The 23,122-nt window shown below is 41.0% G+C and overlaps 1 protein-coding gene across 2 annotated transcripts in view; it reads left to right on the top strand.

Annotated features, from left to right (window-relative positions):
• Positions 1 to 22,921, top strand: part of PLGRKT (plasminogen receptor with a C-terminal lysine) — a 39,768-nt gene extending 16,847 nt beyond the window's left edge. For both annotated transcript variants that reach the window (XM_023728593.1, XM_004373478.2), the window contains exons 3-5: positions 17,920 to 18,050; positions 18,786 to 18,895; positions 22,516 to 22,921. In XM_023728593.1, coding sequence (XP_023584361.1) covers positions 17,920 to 18,050; positions 18,786 to 18,895; positions 22,516 to 22,637 — 363 coding nt within the window. In that variant the 3' untranslated portion in view covers positions 22,638 to 22,921. The remainder of the gene's footprint in view (positions 1 to 17,919; positions 18,051 to 18,785; positions 18,896 to 22,515) is intronic.
• Positions 22,922 to 23,122: the final 201 nt, after the last annotated feature.

Genomic DNA, 23,122 nt, shown 5'->3' with positions numbered 1-23,122 from the left:
CTCTTGGGCAGGGTGGTAGTGAGGCAGTGGAAACAGATAATTTTGGTATGTGTTAAGAAGTGAGCATTCTAGAATGTTTTGTGAGCTGAAACTGATTCATGAATGACCTCTTAAGTGATAGAAGACTATGGAGCAACGTGTTTAGAGTTTTGAGAGAAAGACTCAAAAACTTGATATTCAGCTACATTGTACTTTATTGTTGTTAGTTCTGCGCAGTAGATTCTGACTCATGGCGACCTCATATGTGCAGAGTAGAGCTGCTCTATAGGGTTTTCAGGGCTGTGAACTTTTGGAAGCAGATCACCAGGCCTGTCTTCTGAAGAAATTTTCAAACAGGCAAGAGCTCAGGAAATTAATTCAGCCAGATGTTCCTGAAAAACTAAGTGAAGATACACGCTCGCCAATTAACAAAGAAACACCGAGACCCACCATCAAAATCTAGCTTGCTAATGAGCATGTGGCTGCAACAATGGGCTTAAACATAGCAGTGGTTGTGAGGATGGTGCAGGACCAGGCAGTGTTTCATTCTGTTATACATAAGGTCACCGTTAGTTGGAGCTGATTCACAGCACCTAAAAACAACAAATATGCATGTAGAAGAAGGCAAAGATACAGCTTACCCAAACCAGCAGTTTGGCAATCTGGTTTCTTCTCCCGCTTCGCTTTTTCTCTTGCTGGAGTATACTTTAAAGCAAATCTCAGTTTATCTGTGAATAGTATATATCTCTAACAGACGCAGATATAACCATATTTAACTAAAGTAACAATATTCCTTCTTATCTTATAATATTTCATTCCCAATTGTCTCATAAATGTCCTTTTATGGTTGTTATGCTTGAAATCAAGATCCGAACAAGGTTTTCACACTAGATTATTACGACTCCTAGGTCTGTCTTGGGGGCAGTGGGAGAATTCTCGCCTTCCATGCAGGAGACCTGGGTTAGATTCCTAGCCCCAAACCCAGCAACTCATTGCTGTTGAGACAATTTCGACTCATAGCAACCCTATAGGACAGAGTAGAATTGCCCCATAGGACTTCTAAGGAGGAGCTGGTAGACTCAAACTGCTGACCTTTTGGTTAGCAGCTGAGCTCTTAACTGCTGTGCCACCAGGGCTCCAATTCCTAGACAGTACACCTCAAATGCAGCAAGTATCTGCCTGTCACTGGAGGCTTGCGTGTTGCTATGATGCCAAACAGGTTTCAGTGGAGCTTCCCGATTAAGATTAACTAAGAAGAAAGGCCTGGTGATCTATCTCTGAAAAAATCAGTCAGTGAAAACCCTATGGATCACAACAATCCAATTCTGTCATGCATGGTGCTAACAACAACGAGTCTCTCTTAATTTGTAACAGTATCCCTTCCTGTGTACTTGTATGTCATTTATTTGTTGAAGAAACCAGGTCATATGTCCTGTGGAGTGTCCGGTACTTTAGATTTGGCTGCTTGCTTCTTCATGGTATTATTTAACATATCCTTCTCTCCTTCATTCTTCCTGTAAACTGGTGAGTAGATCTAGGGAGCTGATTAGACTCGAGTTCAGTTCTTTTGGCAAGAATCCTTTATAGATGGTGCTGTGTACTTCCTAATGCATCACACTGAGAGGCACGTAGGGTCTGGTTGTGTTACTTTTAGTGATGTCAGTCAGATCCATCCATTATAGAATTTCCTATCAACCTGTCATCCAATGACTTTACTATCTGTAGATGATCATTGCCTAGACCTATTACTTCATCAGAGGCTGGAAGAAAATGGTTAAAAAGTTCTCATTCTTTCGGTATTTATTAGCTGGAAAATTTCCCTTATTAACTAATTTCTCCTGAAATACATTTTGTACAGAAAGGCAGAATAAATGCTTGATCTTGAATAAATGCTTGATCTTTTCCTTTTATTTAGCAATTTTCAGAATAATGAGCAGATACTCTAACAACCTCCAAATGAGCCCAAAGAGGTTTTTGTTTGTATAATATGACTACGAAACTCTTGATGCGTTTTAATCAGTTGCAGTCACTATTCTTTTTGAGGTTCAAATTGTCCCATCTTCTTTCAGATTGACTCCTCTGTCTTTTCGACAAAACCCGACTAATCCTTGATTGTGGGCAAGTTGTACAGTCTGCCTGTATCTAGCCTGTCGGTATCTCATTTGCTGCATTTGAGTATGTAGTTGATGATACTAATAGCAATAGTAACACTTTGTAGAGATACTGTGAGGATTAAATGAGATGATCCATGTATAACAATTTAGCACACACTACCTGACCCATGTTAGCACTCAGCAGAGTCAGTAATGTGTAAGCAAAACGATTATTACTAGGATTGCCATTCATTCATTCATCAAATCCTTATGCAGCCCTTGCTTTGTGCCAGGCATTAACTTAGGTGTAGAAATAAAACAGTGAACAAAATTGGCAAAGTCTCTCCCTCCCTCTTGGGATTTATACTTCAGTGGGGACACAGGCAGCAACGCGACCAACCAGAGTGTCAGTGGTAATAAGTTCTGTGAGGAAAAGCCTCAGGGTGGGGCTCAATGATGGGGGAATATGGGTGGGTGGAGGAATGGCATTTTCAATAAGGGGGTCAGGAAAGGCCTGTTGAGAAGGTGACATCTGAGCAGAATCTTGAGAAAGCAAGCCATGTAGATAGTTGGGGAAAGAGCATTCTGGGCAGAAGGAAAGTGAGTGCAGAGACTCTGAGGGGGAAGATGGGTGACAAAGTGGAGGAACAGCAGAGAGGCTGGTGTGGCCAGAGCTCAGGAAGGGTGGGGAGAGTGGAGTGAGGTGGGGTCAAAGGTCACACAGGCCTTGTACCCATAGTAAATGTTTTGAAATGTATTCTGAGTGACATGGAAAGCCGTTAAAGAGGTTTGAGCAGAAGAATGACATAACCTGATTATTTTTATAACATAAAATATTATGTGCTCAATAAATGCTTTCCCAAATATATAAAAATTAAAACAGCAAAAACTGTGTGAGAATATTTTGAAATTGCTTACCCTTGTTGTTGTGTTAGGTGCCATCAAGTCAGTTCTGACTCATAGTGACCAAGCGTATAAGAGAATGAAACACTGCCCGGTCCTGTACCATCCTCACAGTCTTTGCTATGCTTGAGTCCATTGTTGCAGCCACTGTATCAGTCCATCTCTTTGAGGATCTTCCTCTTTTTCGCTGACTCTCTACTTTACCAAGCATGATGTCCTTCTCCAGGGACTGGTCCTCCTAATAACATGTCCAAAGTACGCGAGTCAAAGTCTTGCCATCCTCGCTTCTGAGGGGCATTCTGGCTGTACTTCTTCCGAGACAGATATATTCATTCTTCTGGCAGTCCATTGTATATCCAATATTCTTTGCCAATATCATAATTCAAATGCATCAATTCTTTTTTGGTTTTCCTTATTCATTGTCCAGCTTTCACATAAGAGGTAATTAAAAATTCCATGGCTTGGGTTAGGTGCACTTTAATCCTCAAGATGACATCTTTGCTTTTGAACACTTTAAAGAGGTCTTTTGCATCAGATTTGCCTAATGCAGTACGTCATTTGATTTCTTGACTGCTGCTTCCATGGGCGTTGATTGTGGATCCTAGGAAAATGAAATCCTTGACAACTTCAGTATTTTCTCCATTTATCGTGATGTTGCTTATTGGTCCAATTGTGAGGATTTTTGTTTTCTTTATGTTCAGGTATAATCCATAGTGAAGGCTGTAGTCTTTGATCTTCATCAGTAAATGCTTCAAGTCCTCTTTGCTTTTCGCAAGACTTATCACTCCCCATATCTGTCATCCTTATGCCTTCTCATCTGTTTTCTTTTTTTTTGAGATTAAAAAGCTGTGCCATCCCTTAAAATAGGAAGTTCTTGGTGTTCTGAGGAAAGCAAGAAAGCACAGTGTCTGCTTTGCAGAGAGTCTTGTGGCAAAAAGGAACGCAGAGTTTAGAGTAGGCGAAGAGGAGAGCATAGCAGCCAAATCTGTCTGCAGGTGGAAAGATGAGCAAGTGCGAGTTGACTCAGGGCCTGGAGGTGTCTCTGTGTGTCTCCTCAACACCTTGAATAAAAGAGGCAGCACCATCAACACAAGGTCACTGAGGCTGGTGGGGCTGCAAGGAACCTTAAATGAACTAGGAAGAAAGCGTAACAATACTTCCAAAAATCAGCCAGTGAAAACCTTATGGATCACAGTACATGGGGTCACCATGAGCCAAGGGACGACTGGATGGCAGCTAACAACAACAAGGATAGTACATCCTTGTAGTTTTTTGTTTTTCAGTATTTTCTTGGACATTTACTTATTTTTTATGAAAACTTTAGTGTCAATTTGCCCAACTCCATAAAATAGTTTGTTGATTTTTTTTTATTGGGATTGCATTGAATTTATAAATTTATTTAAGGGGAACAATTGAGTCATCCCATCCAAGAATGTTGTTGTTGTTCTTAGGTGCCCTCAAATTGGTTCTGACTCAGACCTATGTACAACAGAATGAAACACTGCCCGGTCCTGCACCATCCTCACATTCATTGTTATGCTTGAGCCCATTGTTGCAGCCACTGTGTCAGTCCATTTCTTTGAGGCTTTTCCTCTTTTTCACTGACTCTCTACTTTACCAAGCATGATGTCCTTCTCCAGGGACTAGTCCTTCCTGATAACATGTCCAAAGTATGTGAGACAAAGTCTTGTCATCCTTGCTTCTAATGAGCATTCTGGCTGTTCTTCTTTGAAGACAGATTTGTTTGTTCTTCTGGCAGTCCATGGTATATTCAATATTCTTCTCCAACACCATAATTCAAAGTCATCAATTATTTTTTGGTCTTCCTTGTTCATTTTCCAGCTTTCACATACATATGAGACGATTGAAAACACCATGGCTTGGGTCAGGCGCACCTTAGTCCTTAAAATGACGTCTTTGCTTTGTAACACTTTAAAGAGATCTTTTGCAGCAGATTTGCCCAGTACAATGTGTCGTTTGATTTCTTGACTGCTGCTTCCATGAGAATTGATTGTGAATCCAAGTAAAATGAAATCCTTTACAAGTTTAGTCCTTTCTCCATTTATCATGAAGTTGGTCCAGTTGTGAGGATTTTTGTTTTCTTTATGTTAATGTGTAATCCATACTGAAGGCTGTGGTCTTTGATCATCATCAGTAAGTGCTTCAAGTCCTCTTCACTTTCGGTACGCAAGGTTGTGTCATCTGCATATCGCAGGTTGTTAATGAGTCTTCCTCCAATCCTGATGCCGTGTTCTTCTTCATATAGTCCAGCTTCTCTGATTATTTGCTCAGCATACAGATTGAATAAGTATGGTGAAAGGATACAACCCTGACACACACCTTTCTTGACTTAAACCACACAGTCTCTCGTTGTTCTGTTTGAGAGACTGCCTCTTTTTCTATGTACAGGTTCCTCAGGAGCACAGTTAAGTTGTTCTGGAATGCTAATTCTTCACAGTGCTTTCCATAATTCGTTATGATCCACACAGTTGAATACCTTTGCATAGTCAATAAAACACAGGTAAACATCTTTGTGGTATTCTCTGCTTTCAGTCATGATCCATCTGAATCAGCAACGATATCCCTTGTTCCACGTCCTCTTCTTCTGAACCCAGCTTGAATTTCTGGCAGTTCTCTATTAATTGCTGCTGAAACCGCTTTTGAATGAACTTCAGCAAAATTTTACTTGTGTGTAATATTAATGATATTGTTCGATAATTTCTGCATTCTGTTGGGTGGATCACCTTTCTTTGGAATGGAATAGGAGATTTTTTTTCTATTTGTTTAAGTCTACTTTTATGTCTTTGAGGAGCTTTTTTAAAAAATGAGTTAGAGACAGAACCAAAGTTTTTTTGTGAAAAAAGAAAAAGAAAAAGTTTAAAAATGTAAATGCCCTGTAACCGATTATAAAAATAAATCTTATGTTATATTTCTTGCCTAACTGGCATGGGGCTGTGTTAGCCCTTTGGTGATGCATGGGTAGCCTCCTCTGAAGTATGTGTAAGGCTGGAGATAGGAGGAGAGGACAGCAGAACTTCCAGGTGGGCTGGGGTGGTACAATGGCAAACCTAGAAACAAAAACTAGGCTCCAAACTGCTGCCTACCGGATTTGAGGCCAGGATCTGTCTACCAAGGACCGTCGGTTCACTCTCCTATGTTTGCAGTGGTAAGTTCACAGACACTGGAGTCAGACAGCCCAGCTCCAGCCCTGGCTCCATCACTTATTGGTTGTATGACCTTGGATAAATGATCCAGGCTCTCTGAGCCTCGGAGTTTTCATCTCTAAGATGGGGAGAAGAATACCAAACAATTAATGCGCTCGGCTGCTAACTGAAAGGCTGGCAGTTCAAGTCCATCTAAAGGTTGTGGAATAAAGGCCTGGCAATCTATTTCTAAAAAAATTAGCCATTGAAAACCCTGTGGAGCATAATTCTACTCTACTCTGACACATAGAGTGTTGCCATGAGTCAGGGTCGACTCAGTGACAACTGATTCAACTGGTGATGGCAGAGTAGATACTTAATAAATGTCCCCTCTCCTCTCACCCCCTCCACTTTATCTACTTTTCCTCTCTCTTATTTGCTTATAGTCACTGGTTTCCTTCTTATGTCTCTAATTTAATTATCCATTTTTCCTTTTTTAAATAATTTTTTAAAAATTTGTTTTATTTTTTGTTATTCAGGATATGCACAGCAGAATATACACCAATTCAACAATTTCTACATGTACAATTCGGTGACATTGATTGCATTCTTCAAGTTGTGCCACCATTCTCACCCTACTTTTCTGAATTGCTCCTCCTCCTCCGTTAATGTAAACTCTCTGTTGCCTATTTTTCCTATCTGACCTTTCGAGTTGCTGTTGTCTGTTTGATCTCATCTAGATAATTCTTCAAAGAGCACCATGCTCAAGGCAGACATTCTTTACTAGTTAAGCTAAACTATTGTTTGGTTTAAAGATGACTTCAGGGGATGTTTTTGGTTTAATATTTAAAGATCTGAGGGCAGTAGTTTCCAGGGTTAATCTAGCCTCAGTGGCTCCAGAAAGTCTGGATTCTATGAGATTTTGAAATTCTGTTTTGCATTTCATTCATCATTTTTCATTCTTTGCTGTTTTTTATCCTTCCCCATCTCTCCATCTTCACTGTTGTGGTCTTGCAGTATGTTTACAGCTTTAAATAATCAGTCCTGACAATGGTATGATTTATGTCCTTCTTTCTGGGGTGAGTGGGCCAAATTGCCTGTGAGCCCCACAACCTTTCATAGGCACTCCTAATCCCACTGGGCATGCTCAGCCCCCAAAACACTGTTTAGGAGACATTTGGGAGTTCCCCTTGTGATTGTTAAGGTTGTGTGTCAACTTGGCTGGGTCATGATTCTCAGTGGTTTGGCAGTTATGATACAGTTTGGCAGTTGTATGATGCTGTGATTACTTCCATGATGAGATTTGATATAATATGATCACCTCCGTGATGGTATCTGCTATGAGTAGCCAATCTGCTGAAAGGGACTTTCCTTGGGATTATGGCCTGCATCCAATATAGGTGGATTTTCTGGCATGACTTGTGGGCTTTTGCTTGCTCTGGATCCTGCGGCTAGCTCCTGTTCGTCTGACCTCTGATTCTTTGGATTTGAGCTAGCAGCTTACCTGCCATCTCACCTGACAATGTTGAGATTCCTTGGTGTTCGCAGTCTATGAGCAAGAGCCCTGCTGTCTGACCTACTGATCTTGGGTTTGCTAGCCCCTGTAGTTATGTGAATCAGGAGAAGCCTCCAGCCTGACCCATGAACTTGGGACGTTCCAGCCTCTACAACTGCATGAGCCATTTCCTTGATGTAAATCTCTCTCTATATATATTTATACGCTTTACTGGTTTTGTTTCTCTAGAGAACCCAGTGTAAGACACTCCTCTAGAGCAATGGCAGAACCAGTCATTCCAAAAGGGTTCTTGACGCCTGATCTAAAGGACATAGATGTGTTCGTATGTGCCCACCTTGGTGCAAGAAAGGAGTCACTTCTTGTTCATTCCTTTTGCGTATAAACTATTTCAGGATTTTGTTCTGGGAAATTTCAGAACAAAAAATTTCCACTTTAAAATGAGTTCACCTAAGAGAAATAAGAGCCGTCACACAAGTAGACATATGCATACCCATGGTCATTGCAGTACTATTCACAGTAGCAGAAAGATGAAGCAACCTAAGTGCCTATCAGCAGACAAATGGATAAACAAATTATAGTACATACATACAATGGAATACTATTTAACAATAAAGAACAATGATGAATCCATGAAACATCTCACAACATGGACGAATCTGGAGGGCATTAGGCTGACCGAAATTAGTCACAAAAGGACAAATATTATATGAGACCACTCTTATAAGAACTCAAGAAGAGGTTTAAAGACAGAAAAAAAGCATTTTTTGATGGTTACAAGGGTGGAGAGGAATGGAAAAGGGAATTCACTAACTAGACAGTAGACAGGGATCAACTTCGGTGAAGGGAGGGACAACACACAATACAGGGGAAGTCAGCACAACTGGACCAAAGCAAAAGCTAAGAAGTTTCCTGGACACATCCAAACACTTTGAGGGATGGAGTAGCTGGGGCGGAGGCTTGGGGACCATAGTTTCAATGGACATATAGGTCAATAGGCATAACAAAGTTTATTAAGAAAATGTTCTGCATCCCAGTTTGGTGAGTGGTGTCTGGGGTCTTAATAGCTTGCGAGCGACCATCTAAGATGCATCAATTGGTCCCATCCCACTTGGAGCAAAGGAGAATGAAGAACACCAAAGACACAAAGAATATATTAGCTCAAGAGACTAAAGGACCACATGAACCAGAGACTTTACCAGCCTGAGACCAGAAGGACTAGATGGTGCCTGGCTACCACCAATGACCGCCCTGACAGGGAACACAACAGAGAGTCCTGGATGGAATGGCAGAAAAGTGTGGAGCAGAACTCAAACTCCTGTAAAAAGACCAGACTTAATGGTCTGACAGAGACTTGAGGAACCCCTGAAACTATGGCCCCCGGATGCACTGTTAACGCAGAACTGAAACCATTCCGGAAGCCCACTCTTCAGACAAACATCAGACAGGACTATAAAATAAAAAATAATACACATGAGGAATGTGTGTCTTAGTTCAATCAGATACAGGAGACCAAATGGGTGGCTCCTATCCAGAGGCAGGATGAGAAGGCAGGAAGGGACAGGAACTGGTTGAATGGACACAGGGAACCCGGGGTGGAAAAAAAAGAAATGAGTTCACTAAATAGTAAATTTTCTTGTGATGTGCATGGAACATTGCAAAGGAATCAACACAAATTTAGGAAGATATTTGGGGACACATTGTCCTGAAGAACCAGAATAATTAGGAGAAAAATAGTTTCCCTCTCTTAAGAAGCATTTATTTAAATCTGATTGACTATAATAGAGATTTAAAACACTCTTTTTATAGGAATCATTGAATAAAAATATTTCCTGTTTCCAGTTTTTTCCTGTCAAGAGATTTGACATCTATTTCAATACTTAGTGTTTAATTTACAGCTAATATCAATTTGTACAGAAACAGAAAAAAAAAAAAACCAAACCCTTTGCCATTGAGTCGATTCTGACTCATAGAACCCCTATAGGACAGGGTAGAACTGGCCCATAGGGTTTCCAAGGAACGCCTAGTGGATTCGAACTGCCGACCTTTGGTTAGCACCCAAACTCTTAACCACTATGCCACTAGGGTATCTAATTTGTACATAGGCATAGTTTTTTAATTTTACTAAAATAAAAAACCCTGCTAATGACTTAAAATTTGTTGCCCACCATTTATGCTTCCTAAGACTGTTGGATCTGATCCAAACCAGAACTCTGAAAATATTGTCTTACACAGAATCAAATCATTATTGCATATAAATCGGGTCACCACTTTGTTGGTTATTCTCTGCTTGACCCCTCTCCCCACCCTGCTCAGATTCATTCTCTGCCCTTCCCTGCCCTTTTCCATGTACCCTGGGAGTCAGCACTACATTTCCCAGGCTGCCTTGCACTCTGGCTTCCGGTTGGGCTCAACTGGTGTGTCTGGAGAGTGGGAGACATGAGGTTGGGGGTGTGGTTCTTGGTGGGGTCTCATAGCCACAGCTCCTTTTAGGCAGTACCTCTTCTACAGCTCCAGCTCTCTCTGGGCTCAGGCTAACACTCTTCCCTCCCCTTTTCCCTTTTGGCATGATTTCTTTATATTTTTGATGGGCTTCTGTTAATTTCCATGAGTTGGACATCATAGCTGTATATCAATGCCTATTGCACAGATTGGATAGTGGAACACTAAACTTTTATTCTTAAAAATGATAACCTTAAATACTGTTATCAGTCACCAAAAACAACCTAATAAGTCACCAGCTTTAGTGTGTCTTGGCTTGAGGACAGCAGAGCTGGACAAAGCAGGGGTACCACTGAACATACCAGGACACCTGTGGGGCTGGCTGGCTGCTTTGTTTCTTGGTTGAACTGTAGTGAAGGCCCAGCCTTATTCTTGCTTTAAGGCCACAGACCCTGCCCTTTACTCTGGAGGACAATCTCAAAAATGCACGTCGATCACAGGCCAATGTAGAGAAAGCTGAGCTGGATCAATACCAGTTATCACTGCTTCTGACCAAAGCCACAAGAAGTGCCCAGTGTGGCATCATCTTTGTACCCAGCTGCACAGCTCGTTGCATGTGACAAACTAGTTTTGCAGAATTTTCTGATGTGAAACCAAAGTGTGCTACCCTCTTGAAAAATATTGTGAGAATTTAGGTGAAACAATCATTGTGGTCGTTCTGTGACTTCTTTCTGTTATCTTAGCGTTTATTCCTCAGGCAGTCTTTTTGAACATCTTGCTTACTTTCATTCTACCCTCAGTAACCAAATGCCATAAATTCATATTGCTTCAAGGATAAGCAATCTTATTTTGATCTACCATTTAAATTAAAGCTACATTGCATCACCAAATGTTGGCTCAAATCAATGATTTTAGATAAAGTTAATGATACTTTAAGCGCACACATTTAATCACTGGAGTCAAATCTTTAAGGACCTTTGTGGCCAAAATCAGTCCGGCAGAGTATTTTGTGGCTATCGGATGCACTATGTATCTTCCAATTGCTGTTCTTGGAAAATCGTGCTGCTTTGATATTTAGGGTGAAGAGTCCTACTAGTGCAAAAGAACAATTAGGATTTTCTGACAGTTGAGCATTATGTTAGTAAATTAAAAAAAAATACTTTTAAAAGATTTAGTCATTTTGTATTTCAGAAGCATTTAACACCCCCCCTGCCCCCACCTGCCTACCCCCGATGTCCCCACTTGACCTGAGAGGTGAAAGGCAGCACAGATGTAGATTTGACTAACCCTTTGTTTGCTGCACTCTGGGCTTGTCTTTGTACACATGTTATCTCTACCTCTCACCATAGCCTTGCAAGGTGGGTGTTACTGGGCACCTTTTACAGGTGAAGAAGCCACAGCTTAGAGGAGTCCCATGGTGGACAGGTAGCTAGTACCTGAAGGAGCCGAGTCTCTCCTGCTCCAAAGCTGTGAAGACCAACCTGACTCATTGAGTTCAGGATCCCACATAGAATAAGCATTCTTTGTAAAGGAAAGGCGAGAAAAATGATGGAATAGTTTTCACATTCTGCCCTTGGACTCCATGGGGATAGAAATCAGGCGGGAAGGGTCTGCAGACCCTACATCTCCCTTTCTGACCCTCCTGACCTAACACTACGCTGTTGGCCCCTCCTATGATCTTTCAGATATGGGAAATATCAAGGGGGAGTTAGGAGTAGTGTGAGGTTTCCAAGGTCCTGAAAGGTAAAACCCTCAGAATGGTATATTTGGGGTCAGAGAGTCCCTGAGGAAATCAAGTGGAGCCAGAGGAACCAATGAGAACGTGTCCAGAAGATTCTGATAGCCAGGTGCCGGCCCTCATCTGTCTCAGGCTAGGAGGAAGCTATGAGTATTTTGTTTAAAATCTCAGCTAGTTGTCAAATATGTACCTGACCTGAGTTGGCTCAGCGTCCTACCATCTTGATCAGCACTAACAAAGCTGTCAAAAGACCCTGGTGTTTCCCCAGTGGTCCCATGGTGTTGCAGGGCTGATTTTACGTTGAAAAGACAAACAACAAACAAAAAACCCATAAATAAGGACTTAACTAGGTACGTATTTGACGACTAGCTGCTATTTTAAACAAAATACTCATAGCTTCCTCCTAGCCTGAGACAGATGAGGGCCAGCACCTGGCTTCCAGAACCTTCTGGACACGTTCTTATTGGTTCCTCTGGCTCCACTTGATTTCCTCAGTGAGTCTCTGACCCCAAAGATACCTTCCTGGGGGTTTTACCTTTCAGGCCCTTGGAAACCTGACACTACTCCTAACTCCCCCTTGATATTTCTCCTCGGTCAGTGAAGGTAAGTTTCAGTACTGTGAAGCTAGTTTCTCCACTTAGTCTTTGTAATGGCCTAGGTCACTAGGGAGGATGCTGTCTTATCTCGCTTATCTTATCGTGGAGTGGATACCAGGATGGCTTCCCTCCAGGAGCCAGAAACAAACGCCCATCTCTTTCCTATTTTCCTCCCTCTGCTCAGTTTGGGTCACCCACTGCATTCCCATCCCCTTATGAGAGCTTCCAGAGAGTGGACTGTCTTCAAGGCAGAGGAGACAGGCACATCTAGGCCTAACTGGCCTAGATCAGTCTCTCCTCTCTGCCCACGCCTTGCGTTCTCTCTGGTGATTCATTACTCAGATGTCAAAGGAAACTGTGACTGTCTTCCAAAGTCTATTAATTACCCCCCAAAGCACATGCTATTTTATACATACTGGGAAACGTGTCCCGGACAGCCAGGAGCTGCCTGGCACTCACAGCTAGGCCTTGGCAGTCTTCTGTTGAACATAAGTAATTTCAAAGATCACCCACATGACAAGGCCATGCTGTGACCGTGATGGATCAAGAAAAAACAAACAAACAAAAACCCTGGAATCATGTCTGAACACAGACAAAAACATGAACGTTGTCCAAACCACAGACATGGCCAAGCACCACCTCTTCCCCCATCCTGACTAATTCAACTGCTGTGGCATCTTTACTACTTACCGCTTTAGCTTGCTTTGTTCCTACCACCCTCTAGATAAGACTTCAGGTAGCCAATCATCGAATTACTCCCACTTCCTGATAGCACCCAATCCAGGGCATCTTTGAAGCTTCCCGCAAATCACTGAACATAGCCCGTATCCTATAGTAAGTCCTTTCTGATACCCTCTACCCACAGTCCCCCATGGAGTCTGCTTCTGTTGTTGCAGTAAATCAATAAACCCAACTTTTTTGGCTACAAGTGTGTCCTGGTGGTCTTTAGCGGAGGGCATTGACAATATCATAATAATATATTAAACATCTAATACTTATTTAGGACTTACTATGTGCCAAGCTGTTTTTAGCTCTTTGCGTGTATTAAGGCATTGTTACAAGCTATGAGATAGGTACTATTATTCTTCCCATTTTGTAGATGAAGAAACTGAAACACAGGCTGAGTAAGCATCAGTACTGTTTCCTCAGTCCAGCACAAGTTTGGGCAGGCTTTAAACCATGGAACGGGGCCAAGAAAAGAATTTATTTATCTGTCATCTTTAGGACCAGGCGTGACTGAGGGCTAGGCTCGTTCTCTATGGCTGTTCCAAATAGGGGAATAGAAAGGTCCTCTGTACTTGTTCTTTTTAAGCCAATACCTCAAGGGCCGGGGGGAGAGCGAACGAGCCAGCCAGTTTGTGGAGGACTTTCACTTTCTTCACCGTGAAAATATGATCCCTTGCTAAGAACAATGAGCTTATATAGGGTTTGTTTTTTTTTTGATATATTCTCCATATATCCTGTAATAATTGTTGAGTACTTGCAACGTAACAAAGACATTGCTGATTGAGTGGTAGAATTTTCATTTTCCGTGAGAGAGAACTGGGTTCAGTTCCCAGCCAGTGCACCTCATGCACAGCCACCATTATCTGTCAGTGGAGGCTTGCATTGCTGCGATATGAACAGATTTCAGCAAGCTTCCAGACTAAGACCGTGAAGAAAGGCCTGATGACCTTCTTCTGAAAACCAGCCAGTGAAAACTCTATGGATCGCAGTGGTCTTATCGGCAACCAATCATTGAGATGGCACCGGACTGGGCAGCATTTTATTCTTTTGTGCATGGGGTCACCATGAGTCAGGGCCTGACTCTGTGGCAGCTAACAACAGTGTCACAGGCATGAGTTTAGATTCTTAGAGATCACCAGTGGGTTTGTAACACACTGGGCCTTAAGTTCCACTTCTCAGTCCTCATCTCACGCAACCGCACTGATCACTCACAGCGTTCCTCCCTTGACCATTCTACTGTTGATGGACCTGTGAACTGATTCCAGTTTGGGTCTATTATATTTCTCGTATGTATATATGCATATTAAGTGTATGTATGTACATACACACACATGCATATATATGATAGGTGATAGACTGAGAGGATATATGTGTGTATACATGTCTGAACATCTATGCACACACATGCGCATGACTAGTCACACGTGATTAGTTTATCTGAAAAATTGTATTTTTAATTTTATTTAAATAGCTACATATGGCTAGTGGCTACCATATTGGACAGCACACCTCTGTAGTAATTTTCATGCCTGGCAGATTAAGACAGTTTTCAAAATTGTCTTTGCTCTTTTTCCACATTTTCTCTTTCAAGTAAATTTTATAATGAGTATGTCAAATTAATAAAATGATTCGTGGTAGGATTCTGATCGGGATTTATTTCTGGGTACTATATATTGTTTTTAATACTGTGAATAATTTTTAATGGTTTCCAGGATATAGAAAATCTTGGATATTTATTTGTTTTTCTTATATCCAGCCATCTTGTTAAATATCTTATTGATCCTAATCATTTTTCAGTTCATTGTTTTACAGTTTTTTACATACACAATCATTGTTAAGTTGTTTTAATTTCTACTTTTACAGCTCTATGGTAAGAAAATATGGTCTGTGTGATTTGTACCTTGGGGTTTATTGTGATGTCATATAATGTTCCTAGAATATTTGTAAAAAATATATTTTTCTATGTTTTATTGGGTACACATATTATGAAGCTTATTGACTTAATTATTCAAATCCTCAATAGCTGGCTGATTAAATAAAATATGGTTGCACAAGGAAGAGGCACCATGAAGGGGTTAAGAGTAAGGGAAATAATTTCACTACGTAAAATTGCTGCTGCTTTTCCTTTGCAAACATCACTCCCCCTACAACCACAGACATGTTAAAAAAAGAAAGAGAGCCCTGGTAGTGCAGTGGTTAAGAGCTTGGCTGCTAACCAAAAGTTCGACAGTTCAAATCCACCAGCTGCTCCTTAGAAACTGCATGGGGCAGTTCTGCTCTCCTGTAGGGTTGCTATGAGTTGGAATCAACTCGACAGCAATAGGTTTGGTTTGTTAGGTAGGTACTGGCATTATCCCCACTTTACAGATGAGACAGCTGAGGCTTTGACATGTTGTGACTCACCCAAGAAGTGACTGATGGAGCCACATCTGGAGAATTGTGGGAGGCCAGGATGACTGAAGCAGTAATGCATGTTGGGAAGGGCGTAGTGGAAAGTGAGGCTGTTCAGGGGCACAGACCCAGTCTGGAGGGTTGGGAAAGCTGAGCAGACTATTTCTACTTGATGTGGCAGAAAACAAAAGCATTGGAAGTTTCTCAGCAGGGGAGTGACAAGAATAGCATTGGTATTTTTAAAATGATCAGTGCTGAATTTTTAGATCTATTTTCTAGGCAAATAATAACAACTCCCCTTTATTGAGCCGTTACTAAATCTCTGCTCTAAGATCTCACATGTATTTGCTCATTTAATCCTCATAACAACCCTTTAAGGTAGGTACTGTCATTTGCCACATTTGACAGATGAGAATACCGAGGCACACAGAGATGCAGGAACTTACCAGAAGTCACACAGCCTGCAAGTGTTGGAGTCACTCTTCAAATGCAGGCATTCAGGCCCCAGTGTCCACAGTTTCAGCCTCTGGATCACGGTGCTTTTGTTACTATAAGGCTAGACGTAAGGAAGGACTAGAGGTGGGAGGCTAGCGGAAGGGCTCTTGCAGTAGTCAAGATCTGAGGTGAAAGGACTTGGATTTCAGGGGAGGCAGCAAGAATGGGGAAAAGGGGCAGATTTCAAAAAGAATTGCTGAAATTTGTGGACTAACTAGATACTCTATATTAGAGACAAATAAGTGAGCACCAACCCAGGGGGAACAGAAGCACCTGTGCCAGGTGATTTGGCTGTGAGGGCGTTTGAGCAAGTTCCAGGCTGGCTTGGCCATCCCCTCTGCTCTCTCGGGTGCTGCTAATCCTCTGAGATCCAGCTGTCTTCGCCAGCCGGCCCCAAGCTTATGGTCTCTACCCAGCTGTCTGTTACGAGGCCCCCTTGCCCTAAGTTTTGGTAATTCTCTGGTAGGTCACCCGTTTTACATTCTCAGCTACCTTCCTTGACTCTCTCCAGGTGACATGGGGATCTTTCAGATTTTCTTCACACCCCTTGGCAGATGAGGGAGACTGGGGTGGCCTCAGGCGTGCCCTATGCCTCAATCTGCCCTTTGAACTTTCAGTTTTACCGTAGCTGCCTTCTGCTAGAATTCTGCACAGGAAGCAACGCCATAAGTCTTCTCTGTCTGCTGACCTCCAAACCCACCGGAGGTTTCCATCACATCCCCGGGGCAGCAACCCACAAGAGGGCCAATGAGCCAAGCCCCATGCTTACATCTAAACTCTTGTTCTCTTCTTCCAGTTCCTTCCAACAGCAGAAAGGGGGCATAGAAAGAAACTGTGTCACAGTATTACCTATTCCTCCCCACTCTGTGGTTGACATGATGAATTCTATGCTCGTTGTCTTCCAGGCTTTGCTAAGGACAGCATAGCCAAGTTTTTAGAATGAAAAAAAAAAAAAAAAACAACTTTTCTAATTTGAGAATCCAACTCTTTCAAAATAACGGACTTGGGTTTTCAGAATGTTGCTTATCCTGTGTATTTTTTTAAAAATCCATTAAGAAATTCAACCCCCTTCTGTGTTCTGGACTTCATATGCATCCTGTCCCAAAGCAGTAAAAGCCACAAGCTAAAGTGGTGGAAGGACTTGAAGCAACAAGAAAAATGTGACAATGAAAAATCTCTGTTGATATCTCAATACCCCTCTACCACTTTATTGAGGAGCCTTGGTGGTGCAACGGTTAAGCGCTTGGCTGCTAACTGAAAGGTTGGCAATTTGAACCCACCCAGTCGCTTTGTGGGAGATAGGCCTGGTGATCTGCTCCCATAAAGATTACAGCTAAGAAAACCCTATGGGGCAGTTTTACTCTGTCACATGGGGCCGCTGTGAGTTGAAAATTGACTCCAAGGCAACTAAGAACAACAGCACCATCTTATCATGGTAATGACGTGGGCTTGATACTCCAAAAGAATTTCCGTTAGGAGTTGGATGGATTCAGAAGGCAAAATGATTTCTGTTTAAGTGGTAATAAAGGCCAGTGCCATGTATCTGCATGTAAATGCCCTTAGGTCTTCCTTCACATGTAATCAAAAAGGCTGGACATGTATCTGGGGCTTGGATAGAAGAGCCAGACCACGTATAGGTAAGACTGAAGGCTGCAGAAACAGAGTATTGGTGTCTGTTCTGTACATACTCCAGAAAGATTTCAATGTCAAGACAATACTTGAGGATAACTAACTATCCTGAGGACTTTAGTCAAAGTTTATTGAAATTAAATAAAAAAGAAAGAAAAATGAATCGAAGCAATTGAAGAATGAAAATCCACTGGAAAGGAAGCCAATTATCAACTCTGTGCTCAAATTCAAAAGATGAGTAACCACACCTTGTATTTTGTTCTGTCCCCAGCTGGAAAGGCAGCTAATAATGCAGAATGAAATCAGAGAAAGACAAATGGCCATGCAGGTGGCTTGGTCTCGGGAGTTCTTCAAATATTTTGGAGCCTTTTTTGGCATTGCAGCCATCTCTTTAACAGCTGGGTATGTGTGCTATTTACTTTGAAATTTTCTTAAATAATTTACTTCTATTTTTGTGTTTGCTGTTTTCATATTATTATTAAACTGGTCAAGATCGGATTTTGTTCCACATAGGGTATAGGTAAACAAAGTAACCCCTCATAGACCTGCTAGAGCTCTGTAAAACCAGGCTAGTAAGATTTCATTCTGCTTGTAGTTTCTTAGGTTTCTTCTGTCCTTTCCTCCATTTCATAAGTTAGAGAGAGGACTTTTGTCACCAAAATATCGTGAGGACTCTAAAGTTTACAATATCTAAGAAGTAGATATCAATCCTTATCCATTTTAAAATGAGGAATCTGAGCCTCAAAGTCAAAGATGAACAAGTCATAGACCTTACCCTTGAAAACTGCAGAATCTGGTGACTGACTCTGAGGAGGAAAATCCTACTTCCATATAAACCTCAAATGAATTAAGTGATTTTTGAGATGGAGGATATGCTTCTGAGAAACAGGTAATTTTTTTTTCATTGAGTTATAGAGATATATGGAGCGCTGGTCACGAAGTGGTTAAGAGCTCAGGCTGCTAACCATAAGTCCTGCAGTTTGAATCCACCAGCCTCTTCTTGGAAACCCTATAGGGCAGTTCTACTCTGTCCTATAGGGTTGCTATGAGTCGGAATTGACTCAACGGCACACACCACCACCAACAACAACATAGAGATATATGTTTACAGGTTGTTCCTTTTTGTTCTTGAAACAGAGCAATAAAAAGGAAGAAGCCAGCCTTCCTCGTACCTATTGTTCCATTAAGCTTTGTTCTCACCTACCAGTATGACTTGGGCTATGGAACCCTTCTACAAAGAATGAAAGGTACGTCTCTGATAAACCAGACTATTTCCTGGAGCAGGGATCTCCTCCTTTTGACCCCTTGACTTAAGATTCTGAAAGATCCTCTCCCTGAGTCTGCCAATCACCAGCCCTTCTCTGTGGTTTGCTGGAGCCAGCTCATACCAGCTTATGAGAAGTAATGGTTCAATTTTCAGAGATTTTGTAAGCTCGTTAACAACAGTCGTTACTAAATATTAAATTATACAAACTTGCAATTAAATAAATTATTAAGAAATTGTATTAAATTAAATTATATTAAAAACAAAGATAATACTCAGAAGGCATGAGTTTCTAATTATTTTACTATTATCTACACTTAGATTATTTATGTCTATTGTATCTGTATGGTAGAACTGCAGTTACAATATACAGATACGATACCATACAGCTCCAACTCCACTTTCAGGGGTGTCCTGTTGGTAGCTTGAAGTTGGTCATGGTGAGAGTATTTACACCATGGAAATCTGAAAATGCTACAAATCAGGGCTTGATTTATTGTTTCGTTGATTGTCTAGACCAGGGATCAGCAAACTACAGCCTGCAGATCAGTCTCCTGTTTTTGAAAATAAAGTTTTATTGGAACACAGCCATGAGAATTCCTTTATGTATTGTCTGTGGCTGCTGTCTCACTACAGTGGCGGAGTTGAGTCATTGCAGCAGTAAGACACCGAAAGCCAAAAACATGTACTGTCTGGTCCTTTAAGAAAGTTTGCCAACCCATGGTCTAGACTTAAGAAAGTGGTGAGCAAAATGCAGATTAAAATTAAAAGTGAGTTTTGTCTGTAGCCATCACAGATCACAGACTTCTTTTTTGGCGTGTGTGTGGATAGTACAAAAAGTTGAGAAAATGTTCTTCCAATATGTGGAAACTCTAGTCTGATTCTGCAAAAAAAAAGAAAAAAGATTTATACCGTTCTCAAAGAAGTGAGGTTCCCACATCCATCTTCGTTGTGTCACCTTTGACCTACTCACTAGTGTAAGCAAAAGTTCAACCATCATTCATGTTGGAACTGTGCTCTTGTGTCAGCTGCAACCTTAGTTCGGCTATGAATACAAGAGATCAGCAAAAATAAAGTGTTCTGTGAGAATCGATCTGCTATATGGAATTTATGATAAAGTGTATTTTACGTATTAGTATTTCTAAGTTGTGTGCTATGCATCCTTTGTATCAGGAAAATTTATACTAACTTACCTACATAATAAACTTATGCACTTTTTTTTTTTTTCTTTTTTGAGATCTGGTTGTTAAACATTCACCAGCACACTGTTCTCACGGAACCCAGGCTCTTATTGCCCTGGAAGATGAAGCTGCTGCCACAGCAGCCTCCCTTGTCCCAGGGAGCCAGAGTGACCCATTGTTGTAGGCTATCCCTGTCCCCCGAATCTCACCACTTCTCTGGGAGCTGCACTGTCATGAGCATCCCTGTGTCCCTACTTCTCAAGCCTTCGATCCAGAGCACATTGGAAACAGTGCTTCCCCAAGCCTTGTCTTTGCCATCCTGTCCTTTCGGGATACGGGCCCATCATTATCCCTGAAGCCTTGTTTGTTATAGTTTGTGATGGGAAAGGATGAGGAGCAGACCTCTCTCCAGGTTTGGAAGTAGAGAGAAAGACATCACATTCTTTCTTAAAAATTCCCGTTTGAAAATGGAAATGCATTTTCCACATAGAACCTATGTCAAAATGTCCATTTGGGGCCGGGTATTATTGGTATCATAACCAAAACCAAACCAAACCTGTTGCCGTCTAGTCGATTCCAACTTATAGTGATCTTGTAGCACAGAGTAGAACTGCCCCATAGGATTTCCAAGGAGCGGCTGGTTGATATGAAATGCATACATTTCGGTTAGCTTCTAACCACTGCCCCACCACCGCTCCATAGTTCAGCCATTTTATGGCTAAAACAGCCTAAAAATTTGTTGACAGCCTAAAAATTTATTTGTAGTGTTATTAGTTTGGGGAAATGTATTCCAAGTTCTAAAACACTGACCTACAAGTTAACTGCTATAGTATAAACCCATTTTTAGCTGGAAACTATACAACTGATCTACGATTGTTAAAATTCATCTCAATGACCTGCTTGGTTTCACTGTTATTTACCTGCTAAAGAATTCATGGTCTGAGCTCAACCATGTCTCATTGTGTATATGGAGATTAGAATTCTCAGTTCCTCATAAAAATTAATATAAATTGTAAAGAAATGTCAGCCCTACTACACCACATTCACTTGATCATATATCTAATGTAAAACAAGCTTATTTCCTAGGAAAGTGTTGATTCTGTATTTGGAAAGTAATTTTATTATGGGGCCATCTAAGTCTACAGAAGATAAAATTTCAAATTTCCAAGGCATGTTGTGGGGATTTTCTGTAAAACTTGTTATATTAGAAAGTTTAGTTTGTCATTGTTTTCCCTATTGAGTAGTGATGACTCCAAAACATAGAATCTCTGTTTGACTGAATGTGTGATCGCCATTCAGTAAACACACACTGATATTTTCACATGGAAAACATCTAGTCTGTCATCAGTCGCCTGCCTAGTTATATATAGTTTTATAATGATTTGTACTTACTATTTAAGACTGAAGCAAAAAGGATGTTTGCAGGTAGTTGAAGTACTCTTTTTGTTTGAAAATTGTAGACTGCCCTGTCAGGTTTGGAGTATAAATTATAGGAGCATGCTAAAAGAGAAGTCCTCAGAGAAAACATTTGCCTTCCTTCCCAAGGCAGGTTTATGGAACGTCAATAATTACATTATATTATAATATAATTTTTAAAATTTTTTATAGAATACTCTTCAACAATATTTAAAAACAAATACTCATTGCCATCGAGTCGATTCCAACTCATAGTGACCCTATAGGACAGAGTAGAATTGTCTCATAGGGTTTCCAAGGGGCAGCTGGTGGATTTGAACTCCCAACCTTTTGGTTAGCAGCCAGGCTCTTAACCAGAGCACCACAGCTCTTAACCAGAGTACCACAAGGTCTTCAACAATAGCAGCTGGCAAATGACACTAGCCAGAAGAAAATGCTGCATTATCTAGCTGTTGTTTGAAAGAGGAATTATTTCTTGAAATGTGAGTGTGTATTCAGACTAAAGAACACTATTATTTGGGATGTTTTCCAAATGATTTCTGATGAAAGATTAGCTTTCCTGAAAAATTAGAACTTCTAATAAACTCTCTTTGCTCTCATGCCACTTACGATATTAAGGAGCAATAGAAAGGACTATATGTGGCTTTTCCACCCGAAAACTCTCTGAACACAACTAATATTACTGATCATCCTGACTTCTGTTCAAGGAAAAAAAAAAATGCTTATCTTGATGTCCTCTTTCTCCTACATTTTAACATGCTGTCTTCTGTCCAGTAAAATCTCTGGCATCTGAATTGTCTCTCTCTGAGCCATTAGAAGTCAGGACTGTGTTGCTTCCTTTGAGAGATGCATCAATCGCTGGAGGAAAATGGGTGAAATATTTGTGAGTTTGGAGACACGTCTCCACATAGAGTGTTAGAGTGTCACTGGAGCACAGCAGTCAGATCTTTCCACAAAACCCTGAGGAGCTCTGTGTCACCTTGCCTATTTCTGTACTTTATTTAAGGTGAAGCCGAGAACATACTGGAAACAGAAAAGAGCAAGTTGCAGCTGCCAAGAGGAATGATCACTTTTGAAAGCCTTGAAAAAGCCAGAAGGGAACAGAGTAAATTCATCATAGACAAATGAAATCGTGTTTATCCGCTGACTCGCAAGGCACAAAATTGTTGGCATGAATCATGGTTTTTATAATTTTTTAAATGCTTGAGATTTTGATATAATGGATTTTATTGTAAAATATTACAATGCAGGATGAGTTTTGTTAAACTATTTTAAAATAAAATTTCTAACATTTGCCATAAAATCATGGAAATACTCTAAATACCTTGTAGGTTTCCTGTATATGTGTTTGTATTGCAAATACCTAAGTGCAAAATTAATAAATTATGTTGTTTTGAATTCCTGGAGGCAAATGTTCTGCTGCCATTTCTCTGTCTCATGCACATTTCCCATCACACTCGTCTCCCACAGATGCTCCTTTTATTTGGATTTGTCCCTGTGTCCTGTCCCCACATGATTGAAGGTGATGGCCAGGCACTGTGCTGAGTGTTTTGTGTATATTAATTCATGTACTCATCCCACAGTCTCATGAGACAGACAACATATTATGAATG

Source organism: Trichechus manatus, unplaced genomic scaffold (assembly GCF_000243295.1).
Source record: "Trichechus manatus latirostris isolate Lorelei unplaced genomic scaffold, TriManLat1.0 scaffold00025, whole genome shotgun sequence".
Lineage (NCBI taxonomy): Eukaryota > Metazoa > Chordata > Mammalia > Sirenia > Trichechidae > Trichechus > Trichechus manatus.
Note: the sequence above shows the minus strand (reverse complement) of the source record. Positions and strands in the feature narration are given on the sequence as shown.